The 27,974-nt window shown below is 35.1% G+C and overlaps 1 protein-coding gene across 2 annotated transcripts; it reads right to left on the reverse strand.

Moving 5' to 3' along the window:
- Nucleotides 1–463: 463 nt before the first annotated feature.
- LOC126810016 (testis-expressed protein 2) lies at nucleotides 464–27,864 on the reverse strand. Of its 2 annotated transcripts, XM_050534919.2 has the most exons (9): nucleotides 27,775–27,864; nucleotides 24,139–24,216; nucleotides 22,573–23,752; nucleotides 18,471–19,409; nucleotides 17,830–18,050; nucleotides 17,377–17,475; nucleotides 13,358–13,564; nucleotides 11,790–11,910; nucleotides 464–11,344 (listed from the first exon to the last, which is right to left on the reverse strand). In XM_050534919.2, the coding sequence occupies exons 3-9, from the start codon at nucleotides 23,737–23,739 to the stop codon at nucleotides 11,234–11,236; spliced, it is 2,865 nt and encodes a 954-aa protein (XP_050390876.1). In that variant the 5' UTR covers nucleotides 23,740–23,752; nucleotides 24,139–24,216; nucleotides 27,775–27,864; the 3' UTR covers nucleotides 464–11,233. The 2 variants fall into 2 exon arrangements, with proteins under 2 accessions (XP_050390876.1, XP_050390877.1); XM_050534920.2 differs by lacking the exon at nucleotides 24,139–24,216.
- Between the last annotated feature and the right edge of the window lie 110 nt (nucleotides 27,865–27,974).

Below are 27,974 nucleotides of genomic sequence, written 5' to 3' on the forward strand. Positions count from 1 at the left end.
GTTTATCATCCCAACCAAGCGATTAGATGCTGTTCCTTGCCAGACGGGGTGGGTGGCCAAAAGGTTAACGCGTGGGCGTTGCATCATAATATCTGTCTAGTGGCATGGTTTTGATTCCTCGCTTGTACGTGACAAGAAGTAGGGTCAATTGTATAACCTTGTGGTATTTCTCCAGGTCCTCCCACTACTAAAGACCCCTATTAAAAAAAATTGAACCACACTAGTCCCAAAATGACATTGTTTGTGTCGAGTAGACGTTAAACCCCATTCTTCTCTTGCCAGACCCACAGTTCTGTACCACTAACAAGGTGGGAGGGGAATAACCACGCTGGAAAATTCTAAGTAACTTTCTTGGCTGACACCTGGACAGAACCTCCAACCTCCAGGTTAGCAAGCCAGCAATTTACCCACTGAGTCTTCATGATTTCCGACATCTTGACGTGGTGGAAATATATCGTTAAGATGATTATTATATGATTTTATTTCAATACACAGCATTACAATGCATCAGTCATTTCACACAGCTACAAATCATGTGGTAAATAAAACAAAATTCAGTTTACAAATATTATAGGCTTATTGTGAAACAATTATTAAGCACAGACTTTTTCCAATGAATTTTACCAGTGATTTAGGGGAAGATTCAGAGACTAGTGGTTAATTACATGTAAAATATGAGGAAGCATAGAAACAAGCATGATTTGATTTATCAATAATATGAACACAATTTGAACAAGAGCATCGCTAACGCTGCAATATACGTCCACATTCCAGCTTTGATTGATATGGTACTTTTTAAAATGAAGAAAATGAAATATGAAATGGCTGTAATATGATCAGAGGCAAAGAAGGCTAGGCGTCGGGTTTGTTTTGCCAAATTTACAGACAAAATACTAACAGTAAAGTGGGTGTGACACTGCCCCAAGAGGTCCGGGCAAGTATCAAAATAAATTGTTGCTGTCTTTATGGTATAAGGAATAAATATGCAAAGTTCCAAGATGATTCAGAATTGCAGCCTGTAGACGATAAATACAAAAACTGGGCGTGGCTCTGCCCATGGGGGTTGGATATGGAAACAATATAAACAGGTACCATCCTGTTATTGAAATGGCAACATCACTAGTTGCCGTCCTTAGGGTATAAGGAATAAGTACACCAAGTTCCAAAATAATCCATTCAGAATTGTGGCCTTTGGGCGTTAAAGGCAAAAATTGGGCGTTGCTCTGCCCCTGGGCGTTGGGGCATTCACCAAAATCAATAGTTGATGCCCTTAGGCTATAAGGAATACATATGCCAAATACCAAGTTGATCCATCCAGAATTCGGGCCTGTAAACGATATACATAAAAATTGGGCATGACTGCCCCTGGGGGTCGTGACATGCAGTTGTCGTCCTTAGGCTATAAGGAAAACATATCCCAAGTTCAAAGACAATCCATTAGGAATCGTGGCCTGTAGGCAACTCACAGAGACACAAAGAAAAAATGGGTGTGGCTCTGCCCCTGGGGGTTGGGCAATCACCAAAAAAATAGAGGTCAGCCTTGGGGTATAATGTATAAGTATAAAAAAGTTTTCAAGATGATCGATTAAGCATTGCAGGCTGTAGGTGACATACAGACACACAAAAAGAAAATGGGTGTGGCTCTGTCCCTGGGGGCTGGGCATTCACCACAAACAATAGGGATGTTCCTTAGGATAGAAGGAGTAAGCATGCAAAGTTTCAAGGTGATACGTTACGAAATGCGGTCTGTAGATAACAAACAATGAATATAAGAAATGGGCGTGGCTCTGCCACTGGGGGTCGGACATGCACCAAGAACAATAGGGATCATCCTTAGGGTATAAGGAATTCATATGAAATTTTTTCAAGACGGTCGATTAAGAATTGTGGCCTGTAGGCGACACACAGACACACAAAGAGAAAATGGGCGTGGCTCTGCCCCTGGGGGTTGGGCATGCACCCCAAACGATAGGGGTGTTCCTTAGGGTACAAAGAAAAAGTATGCAAAGTTTCAATATGATGCGTTAAGAAATGCGGCCTGTAGACGACAAACAAACAAATACAAGAAATGGGCGTGGCTCTGCCCCTGGGGGTCGGGCATGCACCAAAAACAATAGGGATCTTCCTTGGGGTATAAGGAATAAGTATACCAAGTTTGAAGAAAATCCAGTAAGAATTGCGCCCTGTAGGCGACACAAAGACACACGAAAAGAAAATGGGCGTGGCTCTGCCCGTGGCTCTGCCCCTGGGGGTTGGGCATGTACCCCAAACGATAGGGATGTTCCTTAGGGTACAAAGAATGTGTATGCAAGATTATAAGTTAAGAAATGTGGCCTGTAGACGACAAACAAACAAATACTAGAAATGGGCGTGGCTCTGCCCCTGGGGGTCGGGCATGCACCAAAAACAATAGGGATCTTCCTTGGGGTATAAGGAATAAGTATACCAAGTTTGAAGAAAATCCAGTAAGAATTGCGCCCTGTAGGCGACACAAAGACACACGAAAAGAAAATGGGCGTGGCTCTGCCCCTGGGGGTTGGGCATGCACCCCAAACGATAGGGATGTTCCTTAGGGTACAAAGAATGTGTATGCAAAGTTTCAAGATTATTAGTTAAGAAATGTGGCCTGTAGACGACAAACAAACAAATACTAGAAATGGGCGTGGCTCTGCCCCGGGGGGTCGGGCATGCACCAAAAACAATAGGGATCTTCCTTGGGGTATAAGGAATAAGTATACCAAGTTTGAAGAAAATCCATGAAGAATTGCGCCCTGTAGGCGAACCACAGACACACACACACACACACACACACACACACACACACATACATACATACACACACACACACACACAGACAGGGGCGACGGCATAATACGTTCACATTATGAATGTGGACGTATAAAAATGGTTATGGCTAGGTTGCATATAATGTATTTTACCACAATATAAGAAAAATTTGGTAAGTTATTACAAAAATTGTATATCATGTAATTCTGAACTGAACACACTTTAAATTATAGCTAGTAACAAATCATAAACACATTTACTTTGACAGTGCATCCCAAAGAACTAACAATATATCTGTAGGGCTGTCTTGTGTTTTCTTTACAATAATAATTTAACATATCACTTAAAAAAAAAAACCCTAACAACTTTGTAAAATATTTTGTATTAAAAGCTGGATGATTAAGTTATATAAAAGGAAAAACTTATTTATTGGTTAAAAGACCTAAACTTGAGATTCTTCTGATCCGACATTAAGCATTAATTTTCCAAAAGATAATTTATCTGGATGGTATGACCAGACAGTCAAGCTATCAACTACATGTCTGTATTCATAATCTAGTGCACCCCTAATCAATAGTCAAGGTATTGATGAAATGAAACTATACACCAAGTTTCATCACATGATTGAAATAAAATGAAATGCATACACAAATCAAATTGCTTAGCTACCAGAAAAAGATCATCAAAATGGTACATTTGTGTGACTGCAATATTTGATACACAAACTGACTGAATGTTCAGTGCTCCTAGATAATTTTTAACGATTCAATAATATAATATAGACAATTTCTATATATTGCAAATAATACACACTTCTAATTCTACTTACTTTTGATACATAACAATAAAAACAGATTTAAGTAGTCAATGGATAGCCTTCACAAGGCATACAACAGACATATCTTAAATATTAGATTGCCTTTAATATTGCAAAACGATAGGTTGCCAGGCAATGAAACATACGTCCACAGCAGCTAAGTCATCTGGGTAGTCATCTGGGGAGTCAACAAGGGTTGTCTCATATTTTTTTCTTTTGTTGGAAGTGAAAACACGCTAAAATCTAGTTCTACCACATTCTAACATTTAGCGTACAAAACATTTAATATCAATTGCCATAATCATCGAAAATCATTGAAAACTGATAAGCTTCTTCGTCTCATGACCTTAATTATATAAATTAAAATCATCGGATATTAACTTTAGCCTCTACAGTGTCCACAAGATATTTCAAAGTGATCACAGGCCTATACTTTGGCAGTAATTATTGGAAATAATTGAAAATCAATAGGCTTCTTTGTCTTATTACCTCAAACATTGTGTATAAATTTGAAGTCAATCGGATATTAACTTTCGTCTCCAGAGAATTCACAAGATTTTTTAGAGTGATCAAAGGCCATAACTCTGGCAGTAATTATCGGAAATCGTTGAAAATCAATAAGCTTCTTCTTCTTATGACCTTAAACACTGTGTATAAATTTAAAGTTATTGGATATTAACTTTAGCCTCTTGAGCGTCCACACAGGACCGATGTATGGACGGACAGGGGCAACGACAATATATAATCACATTTCAATGTGGGCTTATAACAAAGACCAAAATTTAAACATACTGTCAAACTTTTGAATAAAATCATGAAGTCACAGAGTAGTTTACTTCTATATTCTGTAACATGTATATTGCCTATTTCAAACTTACATGAACTCTCATTGAAGGAACCATATCAGACACTAGTAAAATCTGTTAGCAAGAACACTGGCATTTATTAACAACTAATAGTTAATTATCTCCTAATAAAACAATTGCAACAATTTGCCTGATATATATGGAAGACATTGAAGATACAAAACAGAAAAAATGTTCCAGAGCAAGGTTATTTGAAATCACACAAACTATCCATTTAAATATATTCTTAATAATACTTAATGAATAGATAACAATCTTTCTATTATAATCAACATAATATGTAATAATTAAACTAAGCCAACCATGGTATACTATAAGTATTTGATATTTATTGAACAAACTAGTAAATACTGATACACAGACTAGATATTAGTTTAGCAACCCTTGTTTAAATCGAAGGGAAAAAAAAGCTCATACTTAATGGATAATAAATTAGGTTATCAAACAGACAACTAATCAACCCTAACCAGCATGGCAATTTTACATAATCACTGGTTTATTTTTGTAAAGCAATTGCAATAACTCTAAAATAATAATTATAAATATTAACCCTTTCGTTATAGCTATTCTAACAAGCCAACAGTGAGACCAAAAATAAATAGACAATTAATTACTTGCACATTTATCTTTTCATAAAGCATCAAGCAATCAAATTGTTTAACACTCAGCTTGACCTAAGCAGAAAATGTTCATTATCAAACTTTCAAGGTATTGATGTAATGAAAGTATACACAAGGTTACGAAATCCATATATTGTCTCAAATAAGGATGAAAACCAAAATGCTTCCTGATTCTTGACCTCACCATTTTAATTTGAATGAATATATAACAATTTCACAACGATCGAAACACAACTGGAGTATTTGTGATGAACAGACATATGACAACAATATAAACACGCTACATGAACAACTCTACTAAAATATTCTTAAAGAACCGATGCACTATGTAAGATTTTGATCAAGAGCTGGCCGTTCTTGCTATAATCACAATAATTAAACAGTCTTGATTATCCATTTCTATATGCCCATATGGAAATTAGTTCGTATATTGTCGTCGCCTGTCAGGTGTCCACAAACAATTGTGGGCGCCGAACCAACAAACTAACTTTTAGAGGCTAAAGTTAATATCCACTTGAATTTAATTAATACACAGTGTTTAAGATCATGAGACAAATAAGCCTATTGATTTTCAGTGATTTCTGATAATTACTGCCGGAGTTATGGCCCTTGATTATGTTGAAAAATCTTGTGGATGCTCTAGAGGCTAAAGTTAATATCTGATTGACTTTAAATTTATACACACTATTAAAGATCATTAGACGAAAGGATCCTAGTCATTTTCAAAAATTTCCAATTATTACCGCCCTAGTTATGGCCCTTGCAGACACTCTAGAGGCTAAAGTTGAAATCAGTTCAAATTTAATTTTATACACATCATTTAGTGTTACGAGACGATGAATCCTCAGAGTTATGGCACTTGACCTCTTTGAAAAATCTTGTAGAAGCTCTAGAGGCTAAATTAATATCTGATTTACTTTAAGTTTATACCCCGCCGAAATGGCAAAACAAATAGATGACACATACTAATTAATCGCACATTTATTTTTTTCACTAAGTTTCATCACTCTCTATCAGATAGAATCAAGATTATCTTGTCCCAAACCATCGACAAATGAAATCGATTAGCTCTGCTTAGCTTCAGCTGGAATTGTTAATCATTGAACTCAGTTAAGACATTCACCTAATGAACATCTACATCAAGTTTAAACATTCACCTAATAGACACCTACGCCAAGTTTGAACATTCTACCTCAATTAGAAGGAGAGTTATTGTGTTCCAAAGTCTTGACCAATCAAATTGCTTATCACTCTGCTTACCCTCAGCAAAAAATGTTCATTATCAAACTTAGTCAAGGTATTGATATAATAAAGCTATATACCAAGTGTCCTCACTCTCACTTAATTAAAACTAAAGTTATGGTGTCCCAAAGCATCAAACTGCTTATCTCTGCTTACCCTAAGCAGAAAATTCTCATCTTCAAACTCCATCAAGACATTCACCTAATGGACACCTACAACAAAAGAACATTCTAACTTAATTAGAATGAGAGTTATTGTGTTCCAAAGTATCGACCAATCAAATTGCTTATCATCACTCTGCTTACCCTGAGCAGAAAATGCTCATTATCAAACTTAGTCAAGGTATTGATGTAATGGCTTATCTCTGCTTACCCAAAGCAGAAAATGCTCATCTTTGAACTCCATCAAGACATTGACCCAATAAACAACTACACCAAGTTTGAACATTCTAGCTCAATTAGAAAGAGAGTTATTGTGTTCCAAAGTCTTGGCCAATGAAATTGCTTATCGCTCTGCTTACCCTGAGTAGAGAATGCTCATTGTCGAATTTAGTCACGGTATTGATGTAATAAAACTATACACCAGGTTTCATCACTCTCACTTAAATAGAACTAAGTTATCTTGTCCCAAAGCATCAACCAATCAAATTGCTTATCTCTGCTTACCCTAAGCAGAAAATGCTCATCGTCGAACTCCATCGAGGCACTGACCTAATACACACCTACACCAAGTTTAAACATTCTAGCTCAATTAGAAGGTGAGTTATGTGTTCCAAAGTCTCAGCCAATCAAATTGCTAATCGCTCTGCTTAACCTGAGCAGAAAATGCTCATTATCGAACTTAGTCAAGGTATTGATGTAATGAAACTATACACCAAGTTTCATTACTCTCACTTAATTAGAACTAAAGTTATCGTGTCCCAAAGCATCAACCAATCAAATTGCTTATCTCTGCTTACCCTAAGCAGAAAATGCTCATCTTCGAACTCCATCAAGGCATTGACCTAATAAACCCCTACACCAAGTTTGAACATTCTATTGTGTCCCAAAAAGTGTGACGGATGGACGGATCGACAAACGGTCTCATTTTAATAAAAATAGAACTTGCAATAGGCAGATTTAGCTCTTACATAATGCATCTTTAAATAAATAGGCTACAGTGTACTTTACTACACTTGGTTTCTCTACAGAAAAAGCAATTTGATCAAAACACAGAAGCTATTTCATTTTAGTTCAAATATAGTTTTATATGTCTTCATGGCAGTAGGATCCTTTTGACACAACAGATTAGCCAATGAAATGGTCTGTTTAGTCAAGCTTTAGGTAAGGTGTGGACTGAATTATGGAAAACATCTACGGAGCAGTAGAGAACAAAACAAAAGTTAAATATAGATAGTTTACGACATTCAGTCAAAGTTTTCCCATTAAATCAAAAGTATAAAATTTAGATCTGTATTTCAATCAGATTGCAGAAAAACAACAATATATAATAATTTCTATTAATAAAATACATAAGTTCTTTATCTAACAGCAATATTTTATATATAAAATACTGAGGAATAACTCAAATTATGTAACCCATGCATAAAATACATATTTGAGTTCATTTAACATTTCAAATGAAAAACATTGACACAATTTTGAACTTCACATCTTGAGGCTTGTCAACAAGCGACTGATTCTTAAGTAAAACATAAACTGTCAAGTGGTATACTGTATGAAGTATTTACCCTCGAAAAGAATGGAAAGACATTACAATGTTGTAGCTTTTTCATAGGATACATTTTTATACTGAGTATCTGCCATTTGTGAGGATGAAGACTTGTCAAATTCTATAGAATTTTTCAGTTGATCTGCAAATGTTCATATAATTTGCTCAAATTTTAAACAATCTTAACAGTATCTTGAATAGGCCTGTATTGTATATAACAAGCCAACAGTGAGGCTGATGTCCCCCGCCGAAATCCCAAAATAAATAGATGACACATATTAATCGCACATTTATTTTTTTCAAAAGTATCAAGAAGCAATCAAACTGATTATCAACTATACACTAAGTTTCATCACTCTCTATCAGATAGAATCCACCAAGTTTCATCACTCTATATCAGATAGAATCAAAGTTATCTTGTACCAAAGCATCCACCAATGAAATTGTTTAGCTCAGCTTGGCTTTAGCTCGAAATGTTAATCATTGAACTCAAAGTCAAGACATTCACCTAATGAACATCTACATCAAGTTTAAACATTCTACCTCAATTAAAAGCAGAGTTGTTACGTTCAAAAGTCTTGACCAATTAAATTGCTTAATGCTGTGCTTACCCTGAGCAGAAAATGGTCATTATCAACTTAGTCAAGGTATTGATGTAATAAAACTATACACCAAGTTTCATCACTCTCACTTAATTAGAACTAAAGTTAATTTGTCCCAAAGCATCAACCAATCAAATTGCTTATCTCTGCTTACCCAAAGCAGAAAATGCTCATCTTCAAACTCCATCAAGACCTTGACCTAATAAACACCTACACCAAGTTTGAACATTCTAGCTCAATTAGAAGGACAGACAGAGGGACGGAGAGACAGACAGACGAAGGAACCCATTTTAATAGTCCCCTGCTTTCTTCGAAAGGTGGAGGACAATAAATTACATCAAAATTTATGGCATACAGTAATTAACTCTTTAATGGCACAGCACTAGTAAACCAAGAATATTTGTGTGCTGAATTTACAGAACACAGTAAGTAACAAGTTTACTAATTGTGCAATCTGTTAAATGAAAGTATAAAATAGATCACAATAAAATTAACGTTTTACCCTAATAATATATAAATATCAAAAACTTACAACCATCTTAAAAGTATATAAAATTAATATCTACAGCAAATAACAACAAATCAAATTAACTTTTAACAAAACATTTAACAATAACCTTTAACGTCTCCCAATTCATTAGATATTATGAAATTAGACATATTAAGCTGGTAGAGATCAAGCCTTTCCAAACATTTTATACCAATTAATTACACATTTTAATGACATCTGTTATAATATTATGAATAACAATATTGCTTTAACAGTTCAAAAGCAATTATTTTAAATCACCAAGGCATGCAATCAGATCTAACAATCTAAAATGTTATGAATTACATCTTTACTTCAAAAAGAGTGGATACTACTAAAGAATGGGAAAGCAAACCTACAAACATGGCAGCAGAATAAGTTGAGATGTTATCTTTTCACTGTGAAAGCAGAGTGATCGAGAAAAATGTAAAGGCTGTTGATACCAATGTATAAAGCCACAAAAGGATTTCTAAATGAAGGGCAATGGCTGTTAAGAAAGAAAGTAATTTTGGGACTAACATAATGTACTGGTGCATCTTTATTCCAATAATTTACTTGAATTGACCATGAAGAATTAAATAATAACACAAGAAATAATTTTAATGGAAAATAAAAACCTCATAACATTCATGTCTTACAGTTTCATACATTACTTTACTGTGTAATAATATTAACATTATTAAAAATTGACCATTTCACAATTTCAAACTCTTCAGTGAAAATGATCATGGGTCACGTCAATGGTCAATGTTATTTAAAGGCCACTTTCTACCTCTATTATTATAGAATTACATTTCTGTTTAATTTTTATGTTTTCTTGTCGATAAAATTGACAATAATGTAGTTAAACTGACCCCACTTAAATTACTATGTCATGACATTTTATAAAATGGTCAATTGACAAAGAAATACAAAATACAAAAGCAAGTAGCCATTGAGTCATTGTAATTATTATATATAAAGTATACATGTATGTATATTTTGATTGTAATGATCTGGCTTTGATTATTGTATAAATAACTTTACAATTACAGTTTAAAAGCGTAGATATTTTGGTTATACTACGGTAAATTTTATTTAAAATAAGTACCTTGTTATATGTAGAGAAAGATAGGTTGCCAGGCAATAAAACATGCCCACAGCAATGGAGAAATGAAAGAATGAGGTGTAATGTTATACTTTTCTGCACCAAACCGGTTGTGTACATAACTATAAGACAAGAGCCTATCCATCAAGTCAGCCTTGACTTTCAGACAAAAACAGTCATGAATATCTATAACACAGCAGATACTGGAAATGTTAATTTTTTTTAAACAGATATGAAGACGGATTGAGGAAGGACAAATATCTATAGATTGATACCAAATTGGGAAGGGTCATTGTTCTATCATTTTCGGTTGAAGCTTGTAACAAAAGAATATCTTAACAATAACCAGAGTTCCAAAATTACCTGAATAAGGTCTGAAAAAATATTAAGACCTTAAAAATGTATCCTATATTTACTGATTTCTGTCATGTGGGTTTCACTGTAATTGAAAACAAATGTTTTAAGCCAGGATGTCATGATAAGAATATAGACAGTTTACACTAAAGCATGAATATGTTGTAGAAAGATGAAATAATGAGAGCAATAGGGTGAATGAATCAGAATAGAAATGAATATGAATCACAATAGAAAAAGATAATGTGGTTATGATACACCGCTATATAAATAAAAAGAGTCTAGCACTGGGAAGCATCTGTGTATAATCATAGTCAATAAATTATCACTACTATCTGCTCATCACTATGGCTGAAAGAGGTATTACACTTTTTATTTTAAATGTTTTTACCCATAAATTGTGACACTCTTGTCTAATGAAATTAATATCATTGTCAAAAAGATCCCCAAAGTGATTAACCCTACTTCACAAGTTGATATTCAGTCATAATGATCCACAGTTAGTTTGGGGTAAATTATGGGTTTGTATTATATTAAGACTGCTGGGGAGGGACTTGCACATCAAATATAGTACATAATGGTTAAATATCGTTGGTAGTAATACTCATGACAACAAGTGTCAAACACTGGAACCAGTTGTAGAGGATACTGTTGGTACTGCCTCATCTGGAAAATCAGCTAGCAGAATTGGTATAATAAGATCATCCATATTAGGCATCACAAAAACACGCTGTAAAATAAATAAAGATAATCAAAAGATCAAAATTTAACATTTCAACTATATTTACTCATTAAAAACTAAAATACATTTTCACTGGTAAACCGGCTGAATGTTTAGAACTATAACAGACAGACTGCATGGTTTTCCAAACTTATAGTCTTATCCTTATGGTACACCTTACCCAAAATGACATGAACAATTATTTGAGGCTAATGAACTATGAAATTTTTGGTAAAGTTGTAGGATTACATTTTGTAATTAATATTAGTTTACTTTATATCTATGAACATATAATTTTCTAGTAATATTAATTGCATTTCTAAAAACAGGCTTTGGATTGACTTGGGTTAAAGGAAATATTTGCCTATAGCTGGAGAATTGAAACAAGCATGTGTTTGTTACTGAAATAAGTGAACAGATATGTTCAATCACTGAGCACAACACTAAAACCCACCTGAAATTCTGTGCTAAGTTTTTTCTCAATCCATTCTGTAATATGTGTAATAGTTACTTCTCTTTCTCCCACTTTAGGTTTAGCTGACAAGGATAGAGTTGGATTAGTTCTAAAACCATACCTTCAAAATTGAAAAACAGAACCCAAATATATAAAATATCAAAAGCTATACACTGTACTCCATTAATCACTTTTTACTGCTTAAATATAAAAATATGCTGAATGTTAGATTCTTCATACACAGTATACATGATTGTATTCACATTGAGCAATGATCATTTTTATACAATATACTTTAAATTAAGGATGTAAACGGTTACTCGGTTGACCGGTTACGGTTCGGTTCTGCAACCAGACCGGTTCGATATTCCTGTGACCGTTATTCGTTCTATATAACAATGTCAGTGTATATCGACCTAGTAGTAAACTAGCATTAGCCCAGGCTCTCTTGTTCATATTACACGTTGATACAAAAATTTCCCGGTAATAAAACGGTCGTGTTCGCTGCTCGAAAACGTAGTAGAAAAATTATGCCGTAAACAAAGTATCTTTCGTCCCTCTGGCATGTGGCCAAATGGTATAATCTTTTCGTCATTTCATTGGCTCGATGGGGTCACATGTTCAGTCACGTGTGGTAAACATACAAATTTTATAGTATTAGCTTTTAATACGGCAATATTTATAAATATAAATTATGTAAGTTATAATAATGTTTTGACCGTGATCTAAGACTCTCCAGAAAAGAGCGACTTATTGCGTTGTATCTTCGGGCTGGGTAATCTTGACTACAGGTTGACTATTAAATGCGTATGGAAATGAAAGTAATGCCGTACGCGCGAATAAAGACGTCGAATTAAATATTTTATTAATGGATTACATTATAACATTGCACATTGAGATGGAGGTAGGTGGGGCCATAGAATATTCCTATATTTATAACGGGTCGAACACTAATAATATTGTATCAATTTTCCGATCTGTCACACAACGGCATGTGCTACTGGGCGAGTGACGACCACGTGAGACCATGACCTTTTTGACTGTTAGACGACGCAATGTTTCCTTCCGAGAAATTTGAATGAAAAACAAAATAAGCTGCAATAAATAAACTCTTCTTATATTCAAAACGAAGTTAAACAGTGTGAAAAAGTAAACTTTAATCCTGCGTACGGTCCGGCGATTAATAACTCCGCAACTAAAATGTGAATTGGTTGACCGGTCACGGTCGGTTTTTTGCCCATCGGTTAACCGGTTCAATTTTTTTTGACTCGTTACATCCTTACTTTAAATAGCTGATTTAGTTTGTGTAAATTTGAATGAAATGGAGTTCGGACTGGGCTAGTGAAGACAGGCATACACCATACACCATGTCTAGATCATCTGGGATCAATATACAAATAACAAAACTTGTATAGTTACATACACTTGAGATCAACAATGCGCTATTAGTACGCTTAACTGACTTTGAAGCATATAAATAGACATATTATTATTATCCTTATTATTAACAGAGCTGGACAAGTATTTGTCAAATGGGGTCAAGGGACACCATTTTCTTCCTTTCTTACCATAATCTGTCTGTAGGTGGTGGTAGTATATTGAGAGCTAAACAACCTACTAAGGCATTTACTTCTACTGTTAATTCTAATGGTGTTTTAGATACACCTTCCATGGCTTTTTTAAAATATTTATTATCATAAGCTTGTTGAAAGTAACGGGATTGTGCTATTTTATCTATATATTTCAGGAATTTTCTACTGGCACCTCCCGAAGAACTGAAACAAATTAAAACAACATGTATTATTCAATTTCAAATCATAAGGAACGGCAAATCGGTAGTGGTATGCCATTCCAAATATCATATTTACAAAATGGAAGCACCAACATTATTGCAGTTGCAAATCATGTTAGAAATATTGGAGAATATTTTACTACAGTGAAACTTTGGCCATGTTAAAGATGTATTATGTAAGATTTAGATAAGAAATGCCTGTTCTTGCTATAATAGTTCAAAAATAGATGAAGATATTTAAAATTTCATTCAAATTACATTATCAGTGTTTGAAGTTTTGACAAGATCTAACGCAGATTGTGTTCTATGATAGCATCGATACTTAGTCTCGATTATCCATTTTATTGATAAATTTTAAAATCTTGCAGGTGTTCAAATCTATTTAAATCATTGCTATCCGACAGGGATAGACATTGAGGCAAATCTCCGAATCTAATTCGCACAAGCATTCTCGCAAGAGTTTACGCTGCGAATCTACAAGGATTTGTGTAGAATTTTTGTTAAAGTGCACATAAGATGGTCCCGGAAACTTTGAGACATGTGTAGCCAATGGTTACTATATCCACTTTATGGCAAGTTCACGCCAATCTGGTTGAAATTAATTCAGTTATCTTCACTCAAAGTCGTAAAAATAGACCTTCCGTAAAAACGGCTTTGCCAATTATCGAAAACAATCTTAATCCCCTCAGACGCCAGTGACGTCATAGTGACCGAATGCATATTCGGAATGTTTATTCCTTAATTACCTATATACAGCCGGCGTGTGTATTCTTTAACGCCTGAAGTATTCCTTAATCCCCCTAATTAAATAAAACAACTGACTACGGAATAATTTGTTTTGTAATTCATTTTAATTTAAGATCCAATTTAGAGTGCCTACAACTTTTAAACTTTGAAGTCCTGAACTCTTAATTAATTTTTTACAATATGGAACTTATTGGACGAACACTTTTAACATGTAAATAATATACGGGTCCAGCTATGTGGTTTTTACTACGAGCACTTCGCTTTTCAACATAAAGTGTAGTGTCGTTAATATCTGTCATTATTAATCAATCCGACTATAAAAGTTATACAGGCATGGGTCATAAATTAATTTCAAGTTGGTGTTAGCAGTGAGTGTTAGTGGGATTAGGAATGTTGATTAGGTAATTATCTTTTTTTACGCCAGCCAGATCAAAGACATCACACTAAGTGGAACGTGTGCGTAATACCTCACGAACGAACTAATGGTAGAATCATACACACACACATTAATTGTATAAAATAATTAAGTTTTACTAATAAGTTTTTTTAAAATTACTATATACCCAATAATTATTGCTCACCGGTGTTTTTGTAATCAAGTAGCCTCGTATTATTTGTTGATTGGCGTTTAAACAACATTTAATTGATGGATGGATTAATGTTTTTGATACGATTAGGTTATAATGTCTAACATCGGTTATCTTCTTTATAATAAATGTATTTTACAATTGCATCTTTAACTTTCATTATGACAAAGTGAGAAGATGACCCACCCTTTCTTCCCACGACAACGATTTTAAAACCATTTTTAAAACCATGTTTTAAAGTGATTTTTAGATATACAAGAAGTTTTAATTATTTTAAATCTGTTTTAAAGTAACGTTTAGATATACAAGAACTTTTTATTATTTAGTGTTTTTACCTAACTTCTATATTTTATTTAAGTAAATAAGTCAACCTGTCCATAATATCATGCATTATGTATTGGACGTTAAATTTGTAACAACAACAGCATTGACAGTTTAATCACTCACCAAACGGCACCATGAACTCCACGAATGATCCCGTGCAATTTTTGCGACGAAGTTTAACCTTATTTACTACACCCGTAGTACATGGAACGGTACATGATAATAAGATACCAAGCGTTGATTGGCAGAGAAATGAGTGCGATCTATTGCACATGTTATGTATAGTCATCGGAAAATTCCATATTCACTGTAGTTGTTCTTTATGTATAGGAATGGTTATTATCATTATATATAGCTAGTAGGACGTTAAACCCCATTTCATTTCATTTCATTTATATATAGCTAATAATGAATATATCGACAAATGACTGGCACCATTTGTATTTCTGTACTTAAGTTTGGGATATCAAGTATTAAGGGGTTATCCAAATTACCGGTAAATGCGCTAATTTCTTGAGTCATCTTCATTTGACACGTGGCCTATTTAAACAAAGGCAGCTTAAATTGATCTACGGCATGATACGGCATTTTAAATTCACTCTAAAATATTCCAATCACAAATGTCTAATCAATACCAATGAAAGACGATAATTCGGTGATTATGATTAGGCCAGTCACGTGGTAATTGGACCGTCAATAGACGCTTGTCCAGTTGCCGTGTGTATTGATAGTGCGATATTGTACATACAGTGAGATATTGTATAGATAATGTATATCCTATGTGTAGTGCCTGTGACGTCACCAGCCAATCAACCGGATTAAGGTACTAATTGAAAAATCGAAAAGCGTTTTGGCGTGTCGGATACTTAAACGTTAACAGCGGACTTAATTTTAATCAGATTGGTGTGAACTTGCCGTAAAGTTGATATAGTAACCATGGGCTATACATACATGCAATTTAGATTTTTGATCTTACGTGGTCTTTAAAAAAAAAAATCGCGGAGAATTGTCGAGTCCGACTATTGAATGTCAGTCAGGGAGTTTTGAATCAAATTTATATGACTTACTTTATAGAATACTACATGTATAATAAAATAAAATATTTGTTGTGTTTTTGTTTTACTGTTTGCTTCTAACTTATAATTTTGATAGGTTTCTGCCTGGTCTTTTGCTTTTGTGTTTGTGTTATGTAATGAATTGTGTGGAAAATTCCCCAATCACGACATGGCATCTTGTAAAAGTAGAGCACCGAAAGAAATATGTATTATAAAGGTGCAACACCATTTACATTGTATTTATGCATTGAATTTCAGTTACAATAAAAAAATTTGTTTCCTAATTATTTATTTTAATCCCTCTTAAATAAAATTTAAAAGAAACTGCTTTAGCGATTTGATTCTGCTAATTCCACATAAATATAATGCGGTTAGATTGGGTCATTCCAATTCTATTGTCACTATCAAGGTCAGCCACTTGTTTGTTTTTTTTCACTTTTGTTTGTGCGGACATAAATTATATTCCTTTATTATAAAACTTTGTGCAGTTATCAATAGAATTTTTCGGACATTGACATGGCTTCTGGAAGCAAAATTAAAACTGTATCTAAAGAAACTGTTACGAAATGGAGTAAGGAACTAAATGAAAACTATGAGTTTACGTTTGATTCTGAAAATAAACGCGTAATTCACGCTGTGTGCAAGATGTGCCGAAAGCACTATAAAAGAACACAATAAACACAATTTTGTTTTTTAGACAGTATTATTAATTTAGATTCGGAGGATTCCCGCAGATTGCATATATGAGAATCCTTTTAAATTCTCGCAAAAAATTACGAATTTATAGCCCTGTCTGATGACCTAGAGAGTTGATTAAGGCTTGTTATGTGAAGAAATATCTAAATAATAGTTTATAGAACATTTGGTGCCAAAAAAAGACCTGCAATAGGCAGATTTAGCTCTTGCATAATGAATCTTTAAATGATGAATTCGCCTTTTACAATACATCTCTTAAGACTATTTATTCAAACTAAGAATGAAGTTGAAAGACCGTCATCCATATTTCCAAGAACACTTGTTAGAATTAAATGAAAGCGCGGTATAAGAATGTTTTAATTTAAGTCTATATTTTAGTATCTCACCCATCACTGCCTGGTGGCACCTGACTGTCCTCATCATCATCAGTAGATGATTCAGCACTATCTTCTTCATCTGGATCAGTTACAGGTGATGTGTGTACACTGTAAAATTAAACATCAATACTCATTATAATTAATCATAATATTTGACGTACTTTTAAATTCAACTACCTAAATATTGTAACATTTATTATAAATAATAAAACATATGTTCACAGCTGGTTAAGATAAGTTTGATAGCTAAGCAAGATATTTTGCTCTGTGGGTATATTAATGTGAACTTGATGTATGTTTACTCATAAGAGCTGTAATTAACCCATTACTGCTTCCAAGTTTAAAGTAAACATATAAGACACTCTAACATAACGAAATGATGATCAGTTTTGGTATCTGCTAATTCAATGAGTTGAACGACTCTTCAAACATAAATCTGTTAGTGTTACAATTTATAATCACCTTAAATCTGCCTCTTTAGAAGATGTTGAAGATGGTTTACGTAACTTCATTAAGTTAACTTTAGTTTCTATAGTCATCTGAAATCCTCCATTATAGACAACATCTAGATCTACCCAGAAACCTTGTTCATCTATATAAGGCATGCCAGCTCTTCTTATAACAGGTATTTCATCTCCTAGATCTATATGAGTAACTTTCAGTTCTTCTATAAAATATGGCACCTGTAAATAATCCAGATGATATACAAGTTATCAGATCTATAACTGTAAAAAAAATCCATATAAAATGATGACATTTTCACATATTACTTGCATGCCAATAAGTACACGGAAAATCCTGAGGAACTTTCTCAGCCAACACCTGGGAATGAACCCAAGATCTCCTGCTTAGTGAGCCAGCATCTTACTCTGTGAGCTCAATAAAATCAATGGAATGGAGATTCATGACAAATTAACAGAGGCCATTCAGGTTTGCAATGTGAGGGTGAAAGATTTTCACAGACATCAGTGTTTCTTCTTTGAATTCCAACAGTCAATGGTTCTTCTATGTGCAGGTGGAATTGGCTCTTTGTACCACCTTGACAAATCTGTATACCCTAACTAAGAAAAAAGATATTAATTGTACATGTATCTAAAACTTACATGTATTTTGCTAAGTTTCTTTTGCAGTTTTTCTCTCACTTTTTCAGCCCACCACACATCACGTAAAAAATCCCAGAAAATTCGACCTATCAATGAATTTAGCCATATCAACTGGGGGTCACATATTAAGGAACCACTTAATTGCCTAATATCTGTGGGATCATATTGAAAGTGTTGGGGTCTACGAGGCGATGAGCTGGAAGGTGCTGACTCTTTGTTATTTGCATCTTTCTTAATGTCTATGCGAGATGGCATCAAACGTCCCATATATTGAGCAAATGCTTGAAGATCAAATGCATTTGCGGTAGTTGTATCTGTAGTTTGGATTGGACTAGGGGGTTGTTCTGGCAGAGAAGAAATAGATGAAATAGAATCTGATGAACCTTGACGCTTGTGTTTTAATGAGCTATCAGAACTCTTACGATTTATTTTTGTAAACGATAATGCTTTATAAATATCTAATATGTGATTTCCCAGTGGCTGTCCACTTGCAGCAGATTTAAATCTGCGATACCACTGTTCCTTCTCTTGGCCAGTTCTGGCAAATAAATATAAGATATTATTCAAACATTTTTCATCAGTGATCATTTCAAACCCATCATCATCAGGTGTGACTCTTTTCAGGGAGTCAGTGGTTTTAGATTTTCCAGATTTTCTATCTTGTGCTAATGCTATACAGATAGGATATTTTTTACTCCACAGCCTTTTCGCAACTAGCCCTTGTGGCATTAAAAATATACGACTGTCTTTAATTTCTAGATGACGCTGGTGTATAAACTGGGGCGCAGGAAAAGATTCGTCCCACATGGCACGTTTTGGCATATTGACTTTTGGTCTCTGTAGTCGTAAATGAGTTCCCTCTAACTTAACATAGATTGAATGAGTTTGGTTGATATGGTAATCATCAGGATTATATTCCATTAATTCATTCATCCATCCCTGAAAATAATAAAAATATAATAGATTATTATCTATAGTATAGATAAAACATATATAATATAATTATACTATAAAATGCAATCAAGAATTGCACAATGATTTGGATACTGATATGGGATCAAAAGAGCATATAATTTGTTGTAGATAATGTAATCGATAAAACAAAAGCTGATAATATACACATAAGCTTAGAAAAGATCTCCATAGTACATGTACATTACATGTATCTTTATTATTAATCTTAATGTGTAAAATGTGTACATCAATCTAAATATTAAAGAGGAAGTTCAGCTGCAGCTCTTGCAGATTGTTTATATTTTATTCATTATGTGCCATTATTAGTATTAAACAAGTTTCCAAAATGGTGAACCTAAGTACAAATTATTTCGCTTTTAATTAGGAAATTAACAATCTATGTACTACTGTCTGATTCATCGTAAAATTTAAACGGATTTCTTCGATTATGAACAAACTACTTAACGTTGGTTATTATAAACTTACCTGTGTGTTTGTAATGAACTCCCGTTCGATAAAATCCATTGCACAACTAATTATCACAACGATGAAAACAAGTTCTCTCTTGAAAAATTGAAATATCACAAACTTTTCCCAGAGAAAAATACCAATATGGAAGATGGTTACGTCACTCTGCGGAAGATATCATTTCGTATTAGGGGTGACAGCATAGGAAATTCAAGTACAATTACGACAAGAATCCATGACCACTCGGACCAAAGATCACTCGGTTCAAGACCAGTCGGACCAAGTGATAGACCACTCAGCCCAAACAAATAGACTACTCGGACCATACAAAAAGACTATTCGGACACAACAGAAAGACGACTCGGACCAATAATAAAATGTTGTTTTAATAAATTGATTATTGCGTTTGTTTTAATATAATTACTCCAACCAATAATAAAGTGTTATTTTAATAAATTGATAATTGTGTTTATTTTAATATGACTACTCGAATCAATAATAAAGTGTTATTTGAATAAATTGATAATTGTGTGTGTTTTAATATGACTACTCGAACTAATAATAACGTGTTGTTTGAATAAATTGATAATTGTATTCCAAATCGCAAAATATCGAGAACCACACTTGTAGTCACGTTTAAAAAGGGGCATATAAACGTCCGGTCTTCGTATTATTATGTGCTGTTTATATTAACGCATCAAGGGCGGATAACTTGAAAACGTGTCTCCACCCCCCCCCCCCCATATATAGTAACCCAGGGGTTAGTGGGGTAGAACGGAATGAAACCACTGGGGATACCGCGAATGTGGAAAAAGTAAAATTAGGCTATCAGACAAGAACAGTATACCCGTATATTTAGAAACTGTCAAAAGTCTGGACATACCGAGTCTCATTGCAAGAGTAAAGAAAAATTAGATTGATATTTTTTTTTGGCACCATTATTAATTAATTTTAAAACTAATCGTTGATTTATTTACGTACACAAAATTGAACCAAACAACTCTAAATATAAGAATTCCGTATAAGAATTATTTGCTTCTTTGTATTGTGATTTAATAATAAATAAATAGCATATTGTCTAGCCTTATAATATAATTTAATTGGTCCGACTGGTCTTGTTTTGGTCCGACTGGTCTTAGTCCGAGTAGTCTTTGGTCCGAGTGGTCTGGATACCTACGACAATTGGCAATGAGTTTGAGCGTTCGCACACATAACTACCCGCATTCCTGTATTTAGTTACCGTCTTTTACATTCTAGTAAAATCTCTGCAAATTTTATAGCTTTACTTTTTGAAATATTTTGTTCTAATTATTTGATTAGCGACTCGGATGGGATTATTTACTTTTGAACACGCATGCCGCACAAACACAACTATACATTCGTTTTACGGGCTTTATCACACTTCGGTCAAAACTGTCGAATCGAGAATTAATGTTACGCTTCTTACGGGGTCATACGGGCTTAGTAGCATTATATACCCACCCGGGCACCCAATACGGCAATAGACACGCTGAGGGCTGCCGCAACACGCTTAAAGATGTTACTGAAGCGGTTATTATTCGATCGAAAGAATGCGTATAAAATTAAAAATACACTCAGAGAATTCGGAGGTAAGCTTCATGATCCTTGTTAAATTATTTATAACATAAAGAAGATAGGATATTTATAGTTTATTCATGACTTTATTTTTACGAGTATCCGTGCAATCAGTGATATTTTAATTGTGAAGAAAATTTGATAGACTGGCGATCAGTGGTTTCCATATAAATCTCCTATGTAATTGCCTTCAATTGATATTTTTCGTCGCCCAAACCCATATACGATCAAAATGATCGCGCTGTCAAACTATCTTTCAATGTTAACCAACCCCCGCAACAGGAATATTGGATTCGACCAATACGTCACGAAGACATTGTTGACATCGACTCTGTCGAAATTACAAGTAAATTTTCAAATTTTTCAAGAGAGAAATTGTTCTCATCGTTGTGATAATTAGTTGTGCAATGGATTTTATCGAACGGGAGTTCATTACAAACACACAGGTAAGTTTATAATAACCAAAGTTAAGTAGTTTGTTCATAATCGAAGAAATCCGTTTAAAATTTACGATGAATCAGACAGTAGTAGATGTGATGTCATTAGGGTAACTATTGGTCACTGTCCATGCTATACTACCTACTATTTGAAATCTGACAGTATTGCAGTGGTAACTAAAAACTAACAGAAAAAAAATCATCAGCTAAATATTTGGAAGATTATAAATGGTCATATTTCTAGTCACACTGCGTGACATGTAGGCCCTAGTATGTATTGCATTGATTTTAATTTTAGCATGGACCACCTTACTACAAGTCTGGACATCTGTACAAATTATCACACAACATACAATATATACAAGCCTGGAACAAGGCACCTGTTATAGAATTTGTCAGGCACAAATTATTACTCAGTGTTTATATCATAGTGTAATAAAATGATTGTGTGAAAATTTGTGCCTGACAAAGTCTATGACCGGTGCCTTATGTCCAGGCTTGCCTTACTAGATACTGGTAATAAATAAAATATTAAGAATCTGCAATATATCTCATCTCATTGTGGAGAATTTTAGTTTTGATCTATAAGTTTTTATTTAAATTGAATGTTTCGACTGATATTGTAGGAGTAAAAATTAAAATATTACCTTATAAATTCCCTTTTCTTTCGAAGGTTCCTTCATTTGAGGAATTTCCATCTTTGGTAACTTATCCAGAGGTGGTATTTCTATTACTGGCTTGGGAATCGGTGGTTCTATTATCCAAATATATATAGCCCAGCCTGCTGAAGCTAACATAATACCTATTATAAATCCGGATATATATGATGGCAATGGAATTATTAGGAATGCAAACAAAAGAACGGCAAAGGTGGCAATTTTTTGCCATGGCACACCAAAATCTGAACTCTTTTGTCGGGTTAGTCTTTTATGAGAACCACTTTTTATATTTCCATCTGAATTAGCAACCCCTGATTCTTCTTTAGAATGCTTTGGTTTCATAAGATCACTTTCTGTATTCATATCCATATCCGGTGTGGTTACTAAGTCAGACATTGAAACAGTAGCAGACGACTTCTTAACTAATTTTTTCAAATTTTTAGATTTATTACGTACGGCCGTGCCACGAAATGAGATCCCTGAATCTCCAGTAAAATCCTCCATCGGTTCATCACCAAAATAACTTTCAATAACTTCAATACCGTCATCTTCATTAGTCAATGCTAAATCAGATAATGAAGCAGGAGCAGAGTGTACTTTAACAATGTCATCCTCTTCTGCTTCATCTTCATCAAATTTATCTACCTTATCAGGAATTAAAGGGTGATTGGTGACTTCTGCCAAACTTTTACCAGTTTCTGATGTCGGACTTGAATCATTTGAAAACTCTTCTAATCTTTTACTGATAGACTCTGTTATTTTGTCTTTTGTGTCTGTAATTTTGTCTTTTATCAAACCAGTGATACTTCCTTTATATTCGAACACCGAGGTTTTATTTTTTTTAGAGGGAGATGACCTGTCTTCGTCCAAGGATTTGGAAGATTGAAGTTTCGATAGTGGGCCTTCTGACGTGGGAGTGGAAACAGCACTAGAACTAGAAGCTTCACTGCTGGCACTCTTTTGCTTATGGGCCTGAGCCACAACTTTGTCAAATTTACCAGTAAAAAGAGTCAAGTCTTCATTGCTGTCTTCTTCCACTTCTTCTAATGCTTTAAAACTAAAACCACTTGACAACGATGATGAGAACTTACTACCAGATGCCTGCTTTGGTGAGGCAGGTTTGCCCGATTTACTGCCATCCCTTCGAGAGCCCATCTTTACTGTTCAACTGGAAAATAAATTACAGTTATTATAATCAATTAATAATTTACGTAAACCAAATATTGCAGCCACAAAATAAAATCACCAAAATACCCCCAAAAGTTAGCAATACTTTTTGTAATGACCAAAACATAAATATTCCACAACTTGCGATTCCAATCCATAGACCTACGTACAAGAAATTTTCAGATATGTGTAAGTTTACATTCTGCTTAACTTGACATTCCTACCATTATATGGTATGCTTCACAACTGATAAACCATAAGGTGCTACCAGTTAACATTTCATCAAATTTATTTCCTATTTGTTCAGCAAAGTAAATGTAGCATTCATTATTGATAAAAAATCACCAGTTTTCTTTATAAATTCATACCAAATAAAATATCACTTACAAAATTTCGGATGTCATTACATATGATAATGTTTATAGGATTTACTTGTTTATATTTATAGCTAGCAGATTAATCTATCTGAAATTCAGATAAAAATAATTTGTAATTATTAACTGTTTGTTTATTGATTTTTTATGACTAATACACAATGATAAACTAAAGTCAGTCAGCACATCTGTTACGTAGAAGAAACAACATTCACTGATATAAACTTATCACATGACAAAAAGGTCAATCAATGATTTATCCTGTAAAATGTAGGCTATATGTGCAATCTTCCAAATTATATTTTATAACTCAGAGCCACAGTGGCTAAGTGCGTAATGCCCCATTGACACTTTCACGCATTTTGAATCCACAATGGTAATCTCATTAATGCGTACCAATGCGGATGGATATCATGTATATTTCACCTGTCAATCAAATAGTTCGTGCCGTTGCTGACCAAACTTTGCTCATAGTATGCAAAATCTGTCCGCACTGGTGCGCATTCATACCATGTTAGTTGTCTCTCATGTGTCCCGCATCGTCCATCATTGTCCCGTTACAGTACGCAATATCTGCGGATAGTTTGCTCACAGTTTGCTCAGGTGACCGCGCACTTGCACTATGGTACGCCAGTTCCTGCACTGTCAGGTATTGGTTACGCTAGTGTACTCAGTTTTAAGCATGCGTGACCATTTTGTGAGTCATTTTGTGGCACGCACTGGCACGCTTCATAGAAATAGTATATATAAAGGAAAGGTATTGGGATATGGTCCATTTCGTCGTCAACTCTTCAAAATGATGAATTCCACAGAGACCTTGAAGAAAGGAACCTTACTTTGCAAAACGTACATCTTACAGCAACTGTTGGTCTACTACTTTTGGAAGAAGATGAAAGTGAACGAAATATTGTTCTACAATCAAAACCTGACACCGACAGAATGTCTGCCTGCAGCAAGAAAAGAAAAGTCAGGAGACTCTGGGTGAGGCAATGGTTGACAAGGAGACAACATTTTGGCCATTATGACCAGTTATTGTCGGAACTACACAAGGAAGATCACAGAGGTTACCGGAACTTCCAATGTATCACCCCCCAACTGTTTCAAGAGATGATTGAAAAGTTGACCCCACACCTGAAGAAGAATAAAACATTTATGAGAGAACCTCTTGAAGTTGGCCTGAAGTTAGCAATCACACTCCGCTTCGTAGCCAGTGGCGATTCCTATGCAAGTCTCCAATACAATTTCAGAGTTGAACTTAGCACTATATGCAAGTTTCTACCAGAAGTATGTAAAGCTATCGTCAAGGTCTACAAGCCAGCTGAAGATTGGCTTCCAGAGTCCATGTATAATCAGGATATCCTTCTTTGACACACAGATTCTTTTTTTTTTCAAAGCCTGTGTGTTCTCTTCCTGATCAACTAAAACTGAGGCCATACTTGATGCCTCTTGTTGTGACTCAATGTCAGACTCAGTACTGGGTCCAGGCTGAGGCTTGGTACTGGGTCTAGAGGCTGAGACTTGTTAGTGGGTCCGGGCTGAGGCTTGGTAGTGGGCACAGGCTCATTGGCTGGTTTTAATCTTGTCCTGCTTGTCGACTCATTCATGGGTTTGGACACTCGTCCCCTCTTCCTTGTTCCTTTAGGTGACATTATGAAATGAGATGGAAATCACATGAACCTGGTTATTTATACAAAACGTTGTGAAAACGTGGAGGCCTCTGATTGGTGCGGCGTCTGTGAGTGAAGCAAACCTGCCAATGAGTATATGAAAGTGAACTATGAGCACCAGTGATGAAATTATGAGCACCAGTGAGTACACTGTGAGGATCAATGAGTAAACTGTGAGCACCAATGAGTGACACACGTCAAGTGGCGGGAAGAATTCCTGACCACTGGCAGATACCTACATCAACCCATGAGCACCATTGCTGATCTTGTCGTACCAGTGATGAACCTTGTGCACCAATGCGTGACATTGAGTACCCCTCAATGCGTGACAGTGCGTGACATAATTTCCATTGACACTTTTACGCACCGGGTACGCATAGTTTGCGCATAGTTTACGAAAATGGTACGCCCTGGAGTGCGTGGCATGAGCTTGGACAAATCCAAGGTTTTGGGTCGGCACTGTCACGCATGGCACGCAATGGTACACATAGTTTACGACTGTTTCCCGCGATGGTACGCATAGTTTCCGTCTTGGTACGAACTTTAGCGTACCAAAGCGTACCACAATTGCGTGAAAGTGTCAATGGGGCATAAGATGCTGGCTTGCTATCCGTGGAGATTGTGGGTCCGCTCCCGGTATTGGCTGAGAAAGTTCATCTAGAGTTTCTGGTGTGGTTTCCCCTCGTCAGTGGTACAAGATGGAGGGACTGACAAGGACAGCTGTCTAGTCGTTTGGATGGTACAAAAAAATAAGGTCCCATGTACACATTGGCGTGCAGGTAAAAGATCCCTTGGCAGTGAGTTGGAATTCAATATAAGGGCAGGCAAAATTTCCCTCATACTATCATAGCACACGTTGGTCTACCCCTTTAATATTATTATCATATAGTTAACTGTTAATATAGTTTTATACTAAAATCACACTTTACATGTCTTTGCCGTAGAGAGAGAGAGAGAGAGAAATTCGCTTGCCGCAGGGGTCTTTAGCAGTGGGAGGAAACCGGAGGACCCGGAGAAAACCCACGAAGTTGGACAGGCAACCCTACTCCTTGTCACGTACAACCGGGGAATTGAAACCCTGCCAGTTGTCTTTGCCCTAAGAGGCACCAGCAGCAAGCCAAAATCCCTAATTGTTATGGATATAATCTACAATCTGATTAAAATACAGATCTATATTTGGTTTCGTTTTTTTTTTATACTTTCGATGGCCTACACTATAAGATCTGACCAATTGTACTGGGAGGTCGCATCAGGGGTCATACGAGCGGCTTTTGGCCCTATGATGTCAGACATTGATTAATCAATCAGCATTGAGTTTCTAGGGGTTTACCCACAGTTTCATTGGTTAATTCCTCACATCAACTAAAGTAGAATGCCTGTTATAATATATAACAACTCTTCCAGATCCTAGTGTAGTAAAGACAAGTAAAACAAAATTTTGAACTATAAAAAACGAAACGAAATAGGATCTGTGTTTTAATCAGATTGGGATATCAAAAGTCCAAAGAAAGCTTAGTTAGATCTACATATAATTTATAAAAAAAAACCCAAAAAACAATATTAATCTGTAAAATTGACAATCTGGTAAATTTATAAGCATAGAGAAAGAGAGAGAGAGAAATGGGGTTTAACGTCCACTCGACACAAACTATGTCATTTCGGGACTAACGTATGGTTTAATTTTATTTACATAATTCGCTTGCGCGTAGGGGCCTTTAGCAGTGGGAGGAAACCGGAGGACCCGGAGAAAACCCACGAGGTTGGACAGGCGACCCTACTCCTTGCCACGTACAACCGGGGATTCGAAACCACGCCTGTCGACTCAATGACAGACTTTATGATACAACGCGCACGCTAACCATTCAGCCATCCAACCCCCCATTTATAAGCATGCATGAAAGCATCCTGAAAGAACATATTGAATGATATTGCATTATAACAACAATGGCAAAATTGTCTAGGCCTATGTATAAAATTATCACCTTCTATTTCTATCAAAATGTAATAAAAAGTCACATAAATTTAGTCCGAAAATGCAAATAAAAATTGACTTCGCAAACACCCATTCTCTTCCTGTTTACATGACATGAGGAAAATAAAAGAGACTGCGAAGGGCACTTTACGTATGTTATCTAATATCTATGAAATATAAATGCAAATGAGATATTCAACACAGGAAAAC

Source organism: Patella vulgata, chromosome 2 (assembly GCF_932274485.2).
Source record: "Patella vulgata chromosome 2, xgPatVulg1.2, whole genome shotgun sequence".
In the NCBI taxonomy this organism is placed as follows: Eukaryota; Metazoa; Mollusca; class Gastropoda; family Patellidae; genus Patella; species Patella vulgata.

What these genes read in the sequence shown, in the direction of transcription:
- LOC126810016 (XM_050534920.2), bottom strand. Translation starts at nt 23,739, where the DNA reads ATGGGCTCTCGAAGGGATGGCAGTAAATCGGGCAAACCTGCCTCACCA. An exon ending in AGAAACTTAGCAAAATACAT is followed by an intron (nt 18,051 to 18,470) that starts GTAAGTTTTAGA and finishes GATTATTTACAG; the next exon opens with GTGCCATATTTTATAGAAGA. An exon ending in CCACCTACAGACAGATTATG is followed by an intron (nt 11,911 to 13,357) that starts GTAAGAAAGGAA and finishes TCAATTTTGAAG; the next exon opens with GTATGGTTTTAGAACTAATC.